The 16,607-nt window shown below is 40.5% G+C and overlaps 1 protein-coding gene across 2 annotated transcripts in view; it reads right to left on the bottom strand.

Moving 5' to 3' along the window:
• BRF1 (BRF1 RNA polymerase III transcription initiation factor subunit) overlaps positions 1–16,607 on the bottom strand; it is a 221,134-nt gene that overhangs the window by 176,463 nt on the left and 28,064 nt on the right. For both annotated transcript variants that reach the window (XR_010613570.1, XM_065683412.1), the window contains exon 3: positions 17–190. Coding sequence is in view for 1 of the 2 variants with exons in the window: in XM_065683412.1 (XP_065539484.1) it covers positions 17–190 (174 nt within the window). In the remaining variant the exon portion in view is untranslated. The remainder of the gene's footprint in view (positions 1–16; positions 191–16,607) is intronic.

Genomic DNA, 16,607 nt, shown 5'->3' with positions numbered 1-16,607 from the left:
TAATGTGAAAGGATACGAGGAGTTCCTTCTGTCCTACACACCAGGTAGAGACATGCAGCAATTACGTGGGTCATCTTTCTCCCCCGGGTTAGGTGTTTGCTCACAGCCATCTTGAAAAAATTAAAAGCTGTATCCAGACAATGTTGATTGAGTTGAAGCTGGTTTCCCAAGTGGTGAATTTGACGTTTCCCTAGGAAAATTAACAAGGAAACAAAACAAACAAACAAGAGGCTTAACAACTTTATAGTTAATGTGCTTGGGGGTTGTTTTATTTGGTTGTGGTTTTTTGTGAGGTGGATTTTTTGGGGGGGGTTTAAAGACAAAATTGAAGGGGCATATTTTGGATTTCATCTCTGCGTGAAATACAATAAGCTCTCAAGTTTCAGGAACTATATATCTCAGCTACTGCGGACAAAGAAATGCCTCGTTTTGGACTGCTAGAATTGAAATACATGCAATCAATGAGCCCTGGAAAACAAAGCTACAAACATCAGCTTCAGAAAGGATCTAGAACATAGTCAAGACTTCACAGACAAAAGATGATGTCCCCTTCCCTTAACATCGATTGACAATTCGCACTGGTTAGCGGTACATCAGTACAGCTGAAAACGGGACTGAACTGAAAACAGGACTGAACTGAAAACAGGAGGTGATGGCATGCTTGACACTGACATGCAGAGGAGACATTTTGCTGCAGCTCTCCAAGAAGCAACGAAGTCTGCAGTTCCTCTAGCCACAACCGAAGCCCAGAAGGAAAGGAGCTCTGCTTGGAGTTTGGCCGTGATCACCACTGATGGAAGGTACTTCCTCTGAAGGCTATCGCACCCAGGCCTTCATTTCAGGCTTGGCTGCGAGACTGCCGAGATTAAACTGTGGCTTCAGAAAAACAAATGTGCCTTCGCCCTTAAATGAAACAATGAAAAGAGTGTGTTTTGGATGATTCATGGCAGGAAGTGGTACAGCTGCTGGGACAGATGCGGGAAACGAGGTCCAGTGCATCCTCACAGCTTCAGCTTCGGAAGAGTGCGCCGAAAAGACAGCTTAAGAAAAAGCTGGGGGAAGTCATGAGGAAAACAGAGTACTGGAGTTCGTCAGCATACAGGGTCAGATGGCACATCAAGAAAAATCCTTTAATTCAATGTGCTGGGCAGATGTTTCCAGTACGTGTATTTACAGGAAGCGTTCATCTGTTCCCTTCAGAGATGTCTTGAGTAGCTTTGCTGAAGAGGGCACAATACCCATCCTGTACCTCAGCCACCACCACTCACAGGAAGTGATGGTGACCACACGATACTTACCAGATCAATATCAGCACCTGCACAGACATCTTAATTTATGCAAATCCCTACATCATCATCACTAACACCACAGTAAAAATGCCTCACCTCCGAATAACTTTCTGCCAAAGATGCTGTTTCAATTCAGCTTTAATAAAAAGTGACGAGACATTCAACCAGGGTCAGTTAAGACTCCAGCCAAACAGAAGCTGCCACAAAGCAACAGCTTCCTCTTCCTGCCTATGTGGCAATTAGTGTCCTCATCAATGAGATCTCCTTTAAGGCACAGTGGTCAACCAGGTACAACACATTCGGATAAAGAAGTAACCATAGAGGAAGGATACATCACCTTCCATAGGAGGCGTGCATACAATAAGCTACTTAAAAGTAATCCAAAGCCCATTAAGTGAATGTTTTTTTCCACTGCTATCAGCAGGTCCTGGGCTGGTACACACCAGCCTCAAATACAAATACCACACCTCCCCAAAACTAAGCTACTAACTAGCACTTGCCCTCCCCTCATTTTTACTTCACACTCTACAACCTGTGTGCTGAAGGGGGACCACAATTTTATGTCCTCAAGAAAGAATTTATTTATACTCATCTGTGGGCAAAAAAAACCCATAAATGTACTTGGCACTGAGTATTACAACTCACTTCTGCAGTGGCAGCAAAACAGCTCCCCTGATCAACCCCTCCCAAAACAAGTCCACTCTAGAGGCCAGCATGGATCAGCAAGGCTATGGAAAGCTGCCTCTTCCTATCACCTGAGCTTCCTATTTTATCTGGTTGCATTTGCCATGCGTGGCTGCTGAGATGAAGACACAAAGAACCATCATCTGCAGAGATTTTAGGCACTACATGCAGACTTACAACCATTTAAAAATAATTAAAAAGAAAGAGATAGACATGCCCATGGCTGTGAACCTCACTCAGCTGCAGGGAGATCCAGACTGGAATCACTGCACCAGCAAGGGCACAGCATTCGCATTTAGGTAAGCTGGTGCAGTTCAGTGTCCTCAGAGTCACAAAGGCAGCTGGTAACAAACAATTTCAGTGGTTTTAAGTGTCAGCTGAATCTTGCTTTTAAGTAAAGCTTTCGGAAAAATTTGAAGACAACAGGGGCTGCAATGCCAAGGAAGAGCCACATTCACTCCTGAATGCTTCTTGTGCTAATGGTGAATTGGTGGTATGCAGGGCCCACCTGGCTCCACAGGACCAGCATTGTGCAGGACACCAAGAAAGAAGAGGTGCTGAGGAAGCCTCCCATGCCATGACAGCAGCTGATGTGGTCCAGGGCACACACCAGAGAACAGCCCAAATGAATGGAGATGCAGAGCAAGAACAGGACCAGCAACCATGAGATTTCTCTCCCAGCACTCCCAGACCATTCCCATTACGAGGTAATCCTTATCCCAAGAACACCACTCTCATTCAGGACTCCAAACCTCAGAAGGCACTTGAGAAACAATGAACATACTGGAAGAAGGAGGGGGGAGCTCTCCATCCAGCATTGATATTCTTAAAATGCAATTACTTTAGGGGTAGCCAGTCACTGTCTACTGACAAACACCAAAGAGATCTAAAAGCACACTATTTCTTTGATGGTCTTACTCAAACTCCAGCAAACCAGTGAAGGCTTTAATTCTGTGTGCTAGTACTCCCTCAAGCTGCTTTGTAGCATTATGCCAGTCATGCAGTTTGTGGAAAAATCAGACCACTGTTACACTGCCACTGATCCCCAAAGTGAACAGCTTAACACAGGACAAGAAGTACCTTAGAAATTATGTGCATCTTGATGACTAACTTGGGTTTGTCCTTAGCTGTTACATGAGAGAAAGAAATGTACTGCTTATAGCATCATCTGAGATAAATATTTATATTCTGCAACCAGTCTCCCATTTACCAAAGATAGATCAAAAGCTTTGTTGTTCCCCAACACCACATGAATTTAACACAACAGCAAAATTATATTTTCTGGTATCTTAGGCAACACAAAAAAACAACCTGGAAAAGTCAGTACCAGCAATTGTGCTTCTAGATTTTTCTGCAGGAATACAAAATTCCGTGTAGTCCCTTCACAGATTCAAGAAGCATCTCCATTCAAAAAAGTAGCTCCGAGAAAAGGCAGATATCAGCTAAATGGCTCTTGCCCCTGTTCTGCAGTACAGTACCAAACTGTTGTACAGTGCCCTCATCCCAGTCAGATAACAGCCAAACTTAATTTTGTGACTTCCAGCCTTTTCTGCCAATCTCACCAATGACATTTACACAGATGAAAACTACATCTCTGTAATATTTTAACCATAAGTACAGCAATTTAATCTGTTGGTATCTTAAGAGCCGATGTTCATACCTAGAGAAACATAAGAAAATAACTGATCAAAATAAAATTCTCTATCCAATGTTCCAGATGCTGTTGACAAAGATAAACATGAGACCAAATACCTATTCATATTGCTAGTCCTCAACATGAAAAGCCCTCTTGACTGTGCAGTCGTAGCCGCAAAACTTGCTAAGCATTCAGACACCTTTTTACATGAGTTACTGCTCCTCCAGTGATGCGGTCAGTGCAGGGAGGAGCTGTGGAGAAGCTGCGGAGAAGCTGCAAGCACAGGGTTAGGAAGATGAGCAATTCCTTCCAGCAAACCTACAGTACTGCATTATGCCTATCAGCCCTTGAACATACTCCCACTGCTCTTCGCTAGCTGGGTGGCATTTTATAACCTTCCATTTGCTGTTTATCTCCTGACAGTCTCTATCATTTGCTCAAGACTACCAGTGTGGCTTCAATCAGCCCTAATGGCTGGCTAATGCCCTTTATGCCAGTCTGACCATATGGTGCCAGTAGGCGGTCAGCTGGTCCAGCTATCTGCAAGGATGCAACAAACCTTCTGATCTCAGCCAAAACAGTGGGAATATCCAGCATTACAATGCAATTTATTAGCAATCTGCTCAGCTCTGTATTCACCAGATTACATTGCAGTGCTACAAACTCGAACTAATTGAACTGCTCCACTGGATGGAAAAGAACTGCCACACCTTTAAACCCTGCTGCACTCTGTGTTATAAAACAAAAACTCAAGACAACAGCTTCCTGACTTTCTTATCCATTTTATCCAGTAAAATGTTTTGGGTTTTTTTGAAGAGTTTGAGTGGAACACTATTCTAAAAACTTGCAGCTATTATCTCAGTACTGTAAAGGAGTATCATCCTACGGAACAGTCAGAAATAAGTATGCATTATTTTCTAAACTGCTAGGCAAGAGTACAAGATATAAGACAAAATACACAGGGATAAAAACAAGTCTCTTAGTAGGCACATCTTTTATTAGTAACTTGCAATAACAGTTGCCTCTTTTGGGCCCTACAGGTTTTTTGACAGATCCTAGGATTGTTTTTTTTAAACCAAAGGCAATAGAGCCTTTAAGGTCAATGCTTACACTTCATGTTGCCCTTGAAATTTAGTGATGGCATTAAAGCAGTGTCTAGGTATCTTAGGGAAACGGACAAGGAACAGTGTCTTTCTAAAAAAAGCAGCAGGAACTCATAAACAAGGTTACAAAAACCTTCCCTCACCAGCAGAAGAATAAAATAATTCTTCTTTGAAGAGCAAAATAAGTTCAGAAACTACAGAACTTTTGTGACATAGAGGACATATACCAGACAGTTCCCATTTATTTCCCAAAGGCTTATAATATCATTGGGGTGGAGGACAAGGCAGGGGGATGCAGGGGAAGAGAGGTAAAACAAAAAACAAAAGGTTGCACTGTAAGCAAGACAAAATCAAGTTCCCAGGCTACCAAGTAGTAAAGTTTATCACGCTCCTGAATCTGCATCTAAAAACAAAAGGCCCTTTTCACATTTTAGTTCCAAGCCTACTAAAGTGGTTTTACTCATTTACTCCCAGCATGCTGAAAGAAATAACATCTTCTCAACCAATGCCAACCTCAGTGCTTTGAACTGGCATATTAGACCTGAACTGACAAGTTCAGATAAGACCACCGAATGCTACTGCAGAAAATTTCTATTCTTTTGATGGAGGAAACAGTGGTTATTACAAAACAAAATGCCTTTTGTAGGGTAAAAATCACCATCATAAAAATAGATTTGCAAGAAATCTTGGAAATATTAAATGCTTACACAAGAACCAGTTGATAGCAAAACTGCAGCTTAAGCTATAATAGCAGCAAAATAGAGAAAGGGGGAAAAAAATCAGACCCATTCTTTACAAGCAATTTTCTTTCTTTTATGATCTCAGTACTACGGAAACATCTTGTTCTCTTCCCCTATTCAAGAACAATCATACCTTTTTTTGGATCCCTTAAAAGTCAGTAATGTCAAGCAGCTACAGCTACACATTACTCTTCTCTGGCTTTCACTTGCTCATCTGCATCCCTCCCCTCAGACTAACAGAGACTGTAACACTGCTATTTCAAAGTAGTACTTTTCCATATGAAGCATCAGTTTCCCAGGAAATAACAGCCAGAACTTAAATTAATCGTTACTATGATACCAAACCACATCAACAAAATCCAGGCATATAGATTCCCCATCCCCTTTTCTGCAATTTGCTCTAGGGGCCCTGGAAACTAGCACTACCTGGACCTGGCAGTGGAGTCATGTTAACAGCACTAATCCTTTTTTGGGGGTTTGGTTTTGGTTTTTTTTTTTTTTTTTCAAAAAAGGACTGTTATGGTAGCAAACACCAGCTTCTATTAAAGGAAGCATTTTGAATGGGTTTTGCTTGGGTATTCATTTCCAGAATTTGAATTACTTTACCGACTGAATTTTATGTGCAGATTTTATTCTGCATTTGGGTTTTCACTCCTATTCCTTCTTTGAAAAGGTTCCCCAAAAGAGCTCCTGAAAAAGGGAAAAAAAGAGCAGGTTTTACGTGTGGGCATCCCCCTGCATGTTTTGTCATATCTTTCAATTTCAGCAAGTCCAACTCAGAAGCCTGAATGAACTTCCTGCTCTTTGCTTCATGCCAGGCTTCTATGCTATTTGTATTACAAATAAGTAAAACAAACAAAACAAAGCCACAACAGTGAAAGTTCAAGAGTATCAGTAGGGTACTCTTAGGAAGGCTGGTCCCAGAAGCCTAATCAAGGGTAGAGTCCCATGATCAAAAACAAGAAAACATTTCAAGCCCAAACAATGGCGGAGGCAGTGAGGAAACGGAGGCGATGGCTGCAGCGATCACACTGAGCATTTCCAGCAACATGCACAATACCATGAGTGAGAAGCAGCTTTATCTCTCTGAGCCTGTAATGAAAAAGGCCAATGAACAGTAAATGTAGCAGCACAGCAGGACATTACAGCAGCGCTGACCCAGCACAACAACAACTTCAGTTTTATTAAGGATAGCTAAGAGTTATTCCCAGGAACACCTAATTGCCAATGAGCCAAGCAATGAACATGCTGGCCTCACTCCCATGCTCTGCCTGACTTCAGCCTAGCCCCAAATCCCCACTTTGTCACCATGTTACTGTGGTTGCACCCCATGTCCCCAGATCCACACTTATGCCCAGGAGAACCCACCAGTGTCAGTCTCAGGGCTGAGCAATCTGAAGTCCGTGCAAGCTCATTCACCCTCTGGAGTGATGCATCCCCATGCCTGTGTCACCTGGACTGCCTAAGGGTGTGCTGTGTTCCTGTTACCCCAGCAGAGTAAAACAGTTCTTGGCCCTTCCTCGGTGATATTCCACCAGCTGTGCTAGCTCAACTGTTGGTAGTGATGCACAGAAAATCAAACCAATACACTGAACCTTATTAAAAATAACCTCATGAAATTAAAAAACAGATTTAATCTGAACCTGTTTACTGAAGGACTGATGTCTCCACTTTATCTTCTTAGGGCCAGAACCAGCCTGTTTCAGTGAAGAGACCTGTATTCTATTTCTCTGCCTGCTGACGAGCACCCAAGCCATCCATCCATTTTACCTCTCTTGAGAGCACCCCACCTACCAGGTGCAGCTCCCCATCCCTCTCAGTGAAGCCCTTCTGTTGCATGTCAAATGTTCATTCAGTCAGCTAAAGAGAACTAGCACACATCTTTAGGAGTAATAGCTTAAAAGTTCAGACAGTGGACACTAATCCAACCACTTCTTAAATATTTGATACTAAGCTATTTTCACCTAGAAAACCTGCTGCTAACTTCCCTTCCCAGCACTTAACTGTACTTCTTTAAGTATTAATTCCGTCAAAATTGGCCCTTGTATTCCATTAATGCCAAAGCAGGCCTGCAGAGCAACCATGTAACTTCCCCAACCACCCTCCTCAAGCACTTTTTCCCATTCCTTGATTATACAATACCATTCCCACATGGACAGCCTCTCTGCATATACAGCAACTGGCCATTTGAATTAATTCCCCTTACCCATGCTGAAAAATCTGTCATCATAAGCAGTTCCTCTGACTTTTTGTGCCTTCAATTCCTGGAATTCTGCTTCCCTCACAGGTGGCACTTCTGCTGCTGCCATTTCATTCCCATTATCGATCTAACTGCTACCTCAACTTCAGTAACATTAACCTAGAAGAGTGAGGCAGGGCTGCACCTAACTTGGTGCTAATCTTATCCTGCCCCACTATCCTTAAGACAGTGGCTTGCGTGTTTCTTACCCCCACTTAATGGTTTTGTATTTTTTAACACAGATAAAGAACTTCTTGCTCATAAAGACCTTACTGAACTTCACTTCTGATGTCAAGTTGCAAAATCATAGCCAAAGCTAACATTAAAAAAAACCAAAAACTACCACCAAAAAACACCCATACCAAAACACCAGTCTACTGATTCACCAGTTCCTGAAAGTAATGGATCACAACTGGTGTAAGTCAAGTTAAAGCCCAAGCCATTGCTGCAGACAGCGTTCCCACCTCCAGCACGACATTTATGTGGTCACATGCTGAAACAGGTTAGTTAAGTCAGTTAAGTTTCCATTTGAACCAGTCCACTCATATAACTCAACAAGCATCCTCCCAAGCCCTAACAGCAGCAGAATGTGAGGAGAAATGTTGTCAGCAGAACTTACACATGGACTGACTTAAAGCGAATGTGAGAGTGCAGCCTAAATGGGTCAAAGAGAAAAGTACACACTACCCCTATGCTTCCCCCTGCCTCTCTGGTACTGCTTTCAACCCTCGCCACTCATCTCCTGTAAGTGAGCTTACAGCACAGACTGACTTATCACAAATAAAGTATAAACAAATGCTAACTTGTTCATTAGTTGTTTGTATATTTAAATGCTTCACGTCATTTAAGATTAATTTTGGAAGTAACAAATATGGACTTTGTTATATCCAAAAGTTTTGTCAATTGAATTTTATACTCACGTAAGATTTGCAGCTGTTTCAAAGTTGAAACAGCTGGAAGTCTGCACTACTGGCAAGAACTGTGAGCACATGTATGATTAACGTAACATAACCCTTATCTATCTGACATTAGGGGAATTAGAAAGAAAAACTTAAGAACTTTTAGGTAGCGGTAGCTTTTGAGCATGCAAGACTTCCTTCTGAAAGCACCGTCAGTTAGGCTTTGCTTTAATCTTCCTCTGATTTGTTTGGACAATGATTTTTTTTTTTTTTTAAATTACATTTTAAGTGACAGTTACTCTGAGAGGTTTTCTATATCTATATACATGTAAAGCTTCTTCCTCACACTTATCAATTACCAATTGTTACTCCTGTCACACAGCATTACTGCTGATCCAAGCACTACCTTCAACCATCCAAACCCATTTCTACATCACTGCAATATAAAAAAAAAAAAATAAAAATTTGCTCATGACATAATCTGACAGCTTTGAAAAAAAACATTTTTTAGTTTTAAAACCCCATAATTCTACCATTATGAGAGAGATCAGAAGTTGTTTTGTACCTACAAAGCAAAAAGCATTTAACGAATAAGCAACTGTCATCAATCTACACAGCTGGAAAAATTCAAGAATATAGCAAAATATAAGAAAAAATAAATTGCTGCCTATTGGTAAAAGTTATCAAAATCTTTAACATAATACAAAAATGAAGACTAAACACAAAAGGATCCATTGCTGCAATGGAAAACTTTGCAGATGTGAACAGCATATAAATCAGTACAGAGTTATCTGCTCCCTGACAGCAAGTTCTAGTGCCTTCCCTGCAGATGTGGGCTTCTGCAAGGCAAAGAGTGAAAACTGACAGGAGCCATTTTTCAGAGTCTTGCAGACACTACGGAAGCAGACAGGAGCCCTGGGAATCAAGGTGCTTTGCATGGACTAGAAATACTCAGGAGCTGAAGGTATCCAGCCGCTAGAACTGCCACTGAGGCGAAGGGGACAGGGACAAGAACAGGAGTAAATGAATCACCACAGCTGAACAATTACCACTTCCCAGCTGTACTGTCGCAACTGTTAGCTAAGGTCACACAAACACACAGATTGTTTAAATATTACTAATAATAGTAATAGTAGTAATAATAATAATAAACAATAAATCTTCATGTTTAATCCACCTTCCCTGCTATAAAAGCCAGTCTAGCCTTTCTCTCTTCCTGCCAAAAGGCTCCTGCATATTTCAATGAACCTTCCCTCCTTTCCTTGTCCACCTTTACACTCTTAATACCTACACCTTTTAGAACATGTCTGAGAATTTACTCGTCCTCACACACACAGAGAACAATTTTCCTCCCCTAGAGTTCAGCCCTGCTCCTCTGCACGCCAGTTGTTCTGTCAAAATACAGCTGTTAATACAAGTTATTTCCATTCTCCATCATCCAACTGTGTAGGCAGGAAAGACCTTACTGACAGAGACTAACACACACTCTGTTCTGAAACTGTTCTTAGGTTGCTGCTGCTTTCTCAGGATTAAAAAAGCCTGTGAGCCCCAAGCTGCTTTAGGGCTCTGGTTTTGCTGGTTGGTTGGTTTGGAGGGGTTTTGGGGGGTGGGGGGTGTGGCAGTTCTTTTCTTCTACCCCAGCTCTATGTGCAAATCTAACAAAGGGCTCTCTCTGACCATCCAGACCTTCCCCGACTGGCAGCCAAAGATGATGTATGGCACAGTCATTCCAGAAGTAAAAATTTCATGAATATCAACTAATTGGCAAATATCTTAAATCTCAAAAAAATGGAAATATGGTGAGAAGGCATCAAGGGAAAAAGGATGTAGAAATAAGTAGTTGAGGGCTGGGTGAAGAAGTAGTTATTATGGATATCAAAGGGATAAGAGATAAAACTTGATCTAAAAATGGAAGCAGAATGAGAGAAGTGAAATCAAGCTGGGAAAGGCACAGAACCTTTACAAAAGCAAGAAAGATTGTATTAGGTTAATACTTATTTAAGGTGTTTTTATACGAAGCTCACAAGAGCAGTCAAATACTTCTTCCTTTATACAGAAGGGTTAAGAACCCTGGCAGTTAGGTAAGAAAGCATCAATCTTTATCCAGGCTGCAGCTAAAGAATGAAATTTTGCCCTTAGTTTGTCCCTGACAGCAGAGCCCATCACCTACAAATAACAAGTAGGGAATATGAATCTGAAGGGGGTGCTCTTCTTTACCACAAAAGGCCTATTTAGATCAGATCAGATTACAACTACCCCTGATAATTTTATCTGTGCACTGCCCACAGATGACGGAAGAAGTTCCGGACAGCACTTCAGCCTCACCTTTGCATTCCCTTCCTTTTAAAACTAAACGTAAGTGAAGGTTGTCACAAATCTCAGCTAAACAACATAGTGAATCAGTGATGCTATTTATCAAGCCAGTCTCTTGTGCTATCTACTTTGGCTTGGAGTTGAAAGGAGATTTATGTTTAAAGAGAGACTGCACATATTTCAGGAACAGCCTTATATTTCTTTTAAACAGTAACATTTATGTAAGTCAGACATACAGACTGTTCCAGTAAAGAATTAAAATTACAATGCCATTTATGCATTTCTACAGAGTCAATGTGGCTCTCAGATACTATTCAAATATGTCAAGTATTTTCTATTTGTATGTTTGTGATCCATTTATATGAAGCTACCCCTTACATATGGGACATCATCAGCCACTGTTCTGGGAAGAGGGAATTCCCACTAGACTTTGAACAGAACCTCAGGAACCATGATCACCCCAGAATTAAGGACGGAAGCACTGTGGAGAGATACGTGGTGGGTGTTCAAAGACCCCGAGATTTAATTCATAGCCCTCACCAAATTACAAAACATGATCTGCTAGAAGAGCAGATCACAAGATTTCTGGAGGATAATAGAAGTTTAAGCCATAAATAGATATGTGTGAATCCATGCCTGAGGACTAATAACATGCCATTAAAGGAAAATGTAAGCACCATGTTAATGGGAATTTACAACAAAAGTCAGTGGAGCTTGCAATACTTTCCCAGGGGAACTGGTGGAAACTCCCACTGCTTGGAACATATGAATCCAGGAAGGTCAAAACACAAGAAAAATGCATGACATGGAGTGATCCCATATGAGTAAAGTGGGCTAAAATGATTAACTAGTCTAAGTTCTTGTCCTTTTGCAAAACTGTAAGCTTAAGAGAGAGGCCACTTTGCATGACAGAATCATTCTGTATTCTGGGTGTACAGAACAGGGGAAAAAAAATCCCCCACCTTTTCCTCCCTAAATAGCCATCACTGCTGGCTTAGTACAACAGCCTTCAGTCTGCTCACAGTTTGGCAGCAGAACAATACAGACCCAATGTCAATCAGACAGACCAGCCTGACCTGTACAGCCAAGATCTACCTACTCAAGCTCCTGCCTCTCACTAGAGTCACCACTCTCTCATTTTTCCAAATTACACACTGTATTCACAACACACACCACAAAAACCCCTCAATACTTTTTCATGTAACAAAGACTGAGATTTTTTTCATAATCAAATCTTTAGATACCAACTTCCTTTGCTCTTCTAGATCGCCCACTTGCCTCCAGTATGCATAAGAAAGTTCTGGGTAAGCACAATTACATTTTTCTGTTCTTTATACGCTAAACCTAAAAGATCAATTACAACAGGTCTTTTTCTGCGCAGTTGGACTCCAAGATAGGATATGAGATCATCCATTAAACATACATATCCAAGATTAGATGCGCTAATTCATTTTCCCCTAGGTAATATGGCATGGTGAAAATACTGACTAAAGACTTAAACAGAAATAAGTGCATTTATGTGATGATTGCTATGCAGCGACCTAACAGGTATCATTCAAGGAGACATGCATTCTTCTCCCCTGATACTGTCACTGCTCCTACAGAGTAGATGCTGATGTTCAACACAAGGAAAAGTATTGACTGCAACATATCCAGGAATAGTTCTTATTCCGGTTTGAGAATGAGCTATTTGAATTTAACATTGCCCAAGTTTGACTACAGACAGGTCCCAACTATATAACAGCTCTCTGAGTAGTGCCAGTGTTTGGAAAAATCTGTTTTTAAATAAATTGGCTATAAAACACTACCTGCCTCAAAGTTTCAATTAGGAAGGTGATGTAAACATCAGTATGAGTTTTCACTGTTACTCATTTTGTCTCTGGACCTACAATCAAGTAAGTTGTCCTAAGGAAGCGCTTAACATCAGCATGATCTCAAACCTAACCAACAGATCACTTCAGAGTTGATAGAATAAATTCTACTTACTGACCTCTTTTAAGATCCCACAAGAATAAACAAACATTTCAATCAACTGCCTGCCTCAGACCTGTTTATGCTACAAGCAGCTCCTCACTGAAGGCCTCTGAAGTTCTACTGCAACATTAATCAAGGACCACACTTTTTCTCTGCAAAACAATTATAATCTGGCCTTCCCACCTTCTTCCTACCTTTTGTACTTTAGAGTGTTAGGAAAAGCAGAAAGAGAGGTGGAGTTCTACATAGTTTTGTGCAAGGTAACCTTACATCTACATACCCACGACCCTGGCAGCTACAACAGCAACAGGACACATTGAAATTATGATTTCTATATAGTCAAACATCATTCTACTACATTATCATTAACAAGAACCATAGGTGCCACTTCATTTAATCCAGTTTTAATTACCATAAGCATTTTACTCCTATTGAAAGCCATGCTTCTACAGATGAGAAACTGAACTCGGCAAAACCAAGCATTTCTGAGGGCCCCCAAATCAAGTGTGGTTTTAGCTTCTGGAAACTGCACCTCTAATCATTTTGAGATCATAACACTCAAACTTCAACGACATTTTCCTCCAAGTGGCTGTTATAATGTTGTCTCTCTCTTATGCTTTCTACAGGCTAAATCAGGAATGGATATCTGACATAAAGATCCTTCTTCTTAACAGTGAGTGTGTCTGGAGGAGACTGAAAACCACACACAATTCTCCATATTGAACCATGGAGACAGGTGGCAGTCCTTTACTTCTGTGAAATGCAGAGGAGACAAAGCACTCCAAATATACTCTTTAAAGAACTTGATTTTTTGTTTCCATGTCATCATTTACACTCCTTTATGTTCATCTTTATCCAAGTTTTCCTAGGATTATATTTGGTATTCAACATTCAGTGTCACTGTAATACCACAACTTGACTTTCCTGCCACGACAAATCAATGTTTCTCAGTGATCCAAAGCAACCTCAAAGCTTTCTTTCTCTGTCTCAAAGACCTTGATCAACACCAAGTTTCCTTATCTTCTTAAAGCTGGCATCAAACACAGCAATCATCTCAGAATGAAATTTTTTGTACATGTCAGATCAAAAAAGTAAAGAACAGAGTTAAAGGAAAACAAAACTATCCACACTTACAGTAGGAATATTATCCAGTTAATGGAAAAAAAGAGCATGTGAGCACCAATGTAATCCTTCAAAAAGGACATTCTTTCTATTCCCAGTTCTCCAGGATGTGAAATAAGGTACAAACTACCTTTGATGGCAGATGGTCTCCTCAAAGCATGGTAGACTCATGATGAACCAAGAATGGAAAGAGACAAATACATTTATGATCCACAGGATGTTTAACAACTTTATTTTGACCAAAGCTACAGATACCCATTTGCTCTCAAGAAAGAAGCTGGCAGCAAGCAAGAGTTAATCTTTAGTATAAGGCCAGCTGGAATAACACAGACCACTCAGACAACAAACATCACCTCACAAGCACCCTGGATTTGTTCCAAAAATCACTTGAGAAGTGGTATTCTTTCTTGACATGCTCAAGGACCAATTCAGCTTGCACCAGAAGCAGTATTTTTTTCCCCCTTCCAGTGCATGTTAGGAACCATAGTTTCTAAATCTACTTAGAGATGATTTTGAATCATCTCAAGACACACATTTTCCCATAGCATCACTAGCATTCTTGTAAATTATTTTCGTTGTGTTTAAGCTTAAAGCCACAAATGTCATGCAGCTAAAAAAATGTTAGATCAATTCCCCATCTCCTACCTTCCAAAAGAAAAAACCCTTTAGATATAGGACTATATTTTTATTAGGTAGAAAGAGACTGTGTGTTTGCAAAGCTATTCACCCACATTAGTACTACTATGAAATCACAAGATTCCAGCTGGCATTCAATAATTTTATTTCTAGTTATTTCCCTGAACTCACAGAGCTTTCACAGCCAGGGAAGTAAGCAAACATAACACCTGCTTGGATTTGGCAAGCTGCATGGGGCCCAATAATAAGCCTACCCCCTGATAGTCTCCCTTATTTACAGATGCTGATTTGCTAACAATAAGATAGTTATGCTCACCTTCAGAAATGCGGACAAATTTGGATTAGCAAACACTGAAGATTCATCTCACATCTCAAATGGAGGCTGGTAGTTTATAATTCACTCCTCTCTAAGAACTATTACTGATTTGGGGCATTTTCAGATAAAGTCTGCTTTCCTCTCTTCACTCCATAGCAAACCTAGAGTAAGAAGCAGGAGAGAAGACACAAAGCCCTCAGCCTGAAGACTAGGTACAACTGTACAACTAGGTACAACTACAGCAGCAACTGTACCTATTTTTATTTTGTAAGAGTATTTTCATAATTTTTTAGTGATTGGAACAAATTTACTTCTTCTGAACAATTCAGGCAAAATATCAGCAGATGGAGTTACCAGAGTTGGAAGGGTAAATCCAACGTATCCTACCCATCCCAGTACTACCCCTTGCACCAGCCCCCAGTGCTCTTCAGATTTTGTGTTGAGACACAATCCCAGGAAAAGAAGAAAAAGCAGACTCTTTTCTACAGGCATCAGCCAGAGCAAGAAGTGACACAGGTACTGGCAAGAAGTACAGCAGCAAGCCTTAAAAGCAGTTCATCAGTAACAAGCAACTCCTTTATTTGTCTAAGATGCTACAAAGAGTTTGGAACAAGAAGTTTGCCACTGTCCATGCAGTCCCTCAAAGCATGCAGTACACATATCCCAAGAGCAAAGACATTAATAACCTAACCTGACTTAAGACAGTTATCTTTTTTCACGTGAAATAATTTCTATGCATCTAAGTTTCCATGTATACACACAGGCCCAATGGAACCAGAAATGTCTTTCTGCATCAAGTGGCTTTGCAATACCCTGAAAATAAGTACCAAGATGACTACTATGGATAACCACCCATGCTTTAGCACCCATGCCACCCCATTACAGTGTGGCTGGAAACTGCAATGTTTGTATCTCCCTTTCAGGCAAGGTAATGTGATACTTTCTCAAAAGGAAGAACATTAAAGATAGCTGTGTCTTATACATCAAATTTGCAAGGGCAGGAAACAAGCAACCTTCAGGTTCAGTATGCTCAATACTGCTAGAAAAAAAATCCAACACGACACCCTCAGACCAAACCTAACAACCAGTCTCTGGAGAGCAATCCATTCTTACAAATCCATCCTAAACAGACTACAAAGCAAAGTGGAAACTACTGAGCATTATACAGCTCCATTTGTAACAATAGTAAGTTTATGATTCCTACCATAAAAATGCATGGAATGCTTTCCCTGAATACTGATTTATAAAAGAAATAGCATATCTAAGGTACAATGTAAGTACTATTCATATATATTCTCTCTAATGAATGACAGTAATACAGGAGAACATGCATGCCTAATTCTTATACATGAACCCAGCTCTGAGTATAACCCCCAGAAACTGGAACTATGATCCTAAACTGCTTTCTTAGTATTATACATTTCACAATATACTACTCAAAAGTACTACTTATCAACGAGTGTCATTTCAGAGCACAAAAAGGAAGAATATACAGCTTTCTTCTAAAAAACCCGTTCCTAATTGATTTTATTAAGCAATCATTTATATGCTCATTAGCATAATATAACTTCTTAGGAAGTCACACATTTGAATATAATTAGCCACTTGTTTTGTTGCATTCAGTGCTAATGACCTTTCTTTGAAGCAAGATGTATG

This window comes from Lathamus discolor, chromosome 6, assembly GCF_037157495.1.
Source record: "Lathamus discolor isolate bLatDis1 chromosome 6, bLatDis1.hap1, whole genome shotgun sequence".
NCBI classification, from domain to species: Eukaryota; Metazoa; Chordata; class Aves; order Psittaciformes; family Psittacidae; genus Lathamus; species Lathamus discolor.
This window is presented reverse-complemented; position numbering and strand designations above follow the sequence as displayed.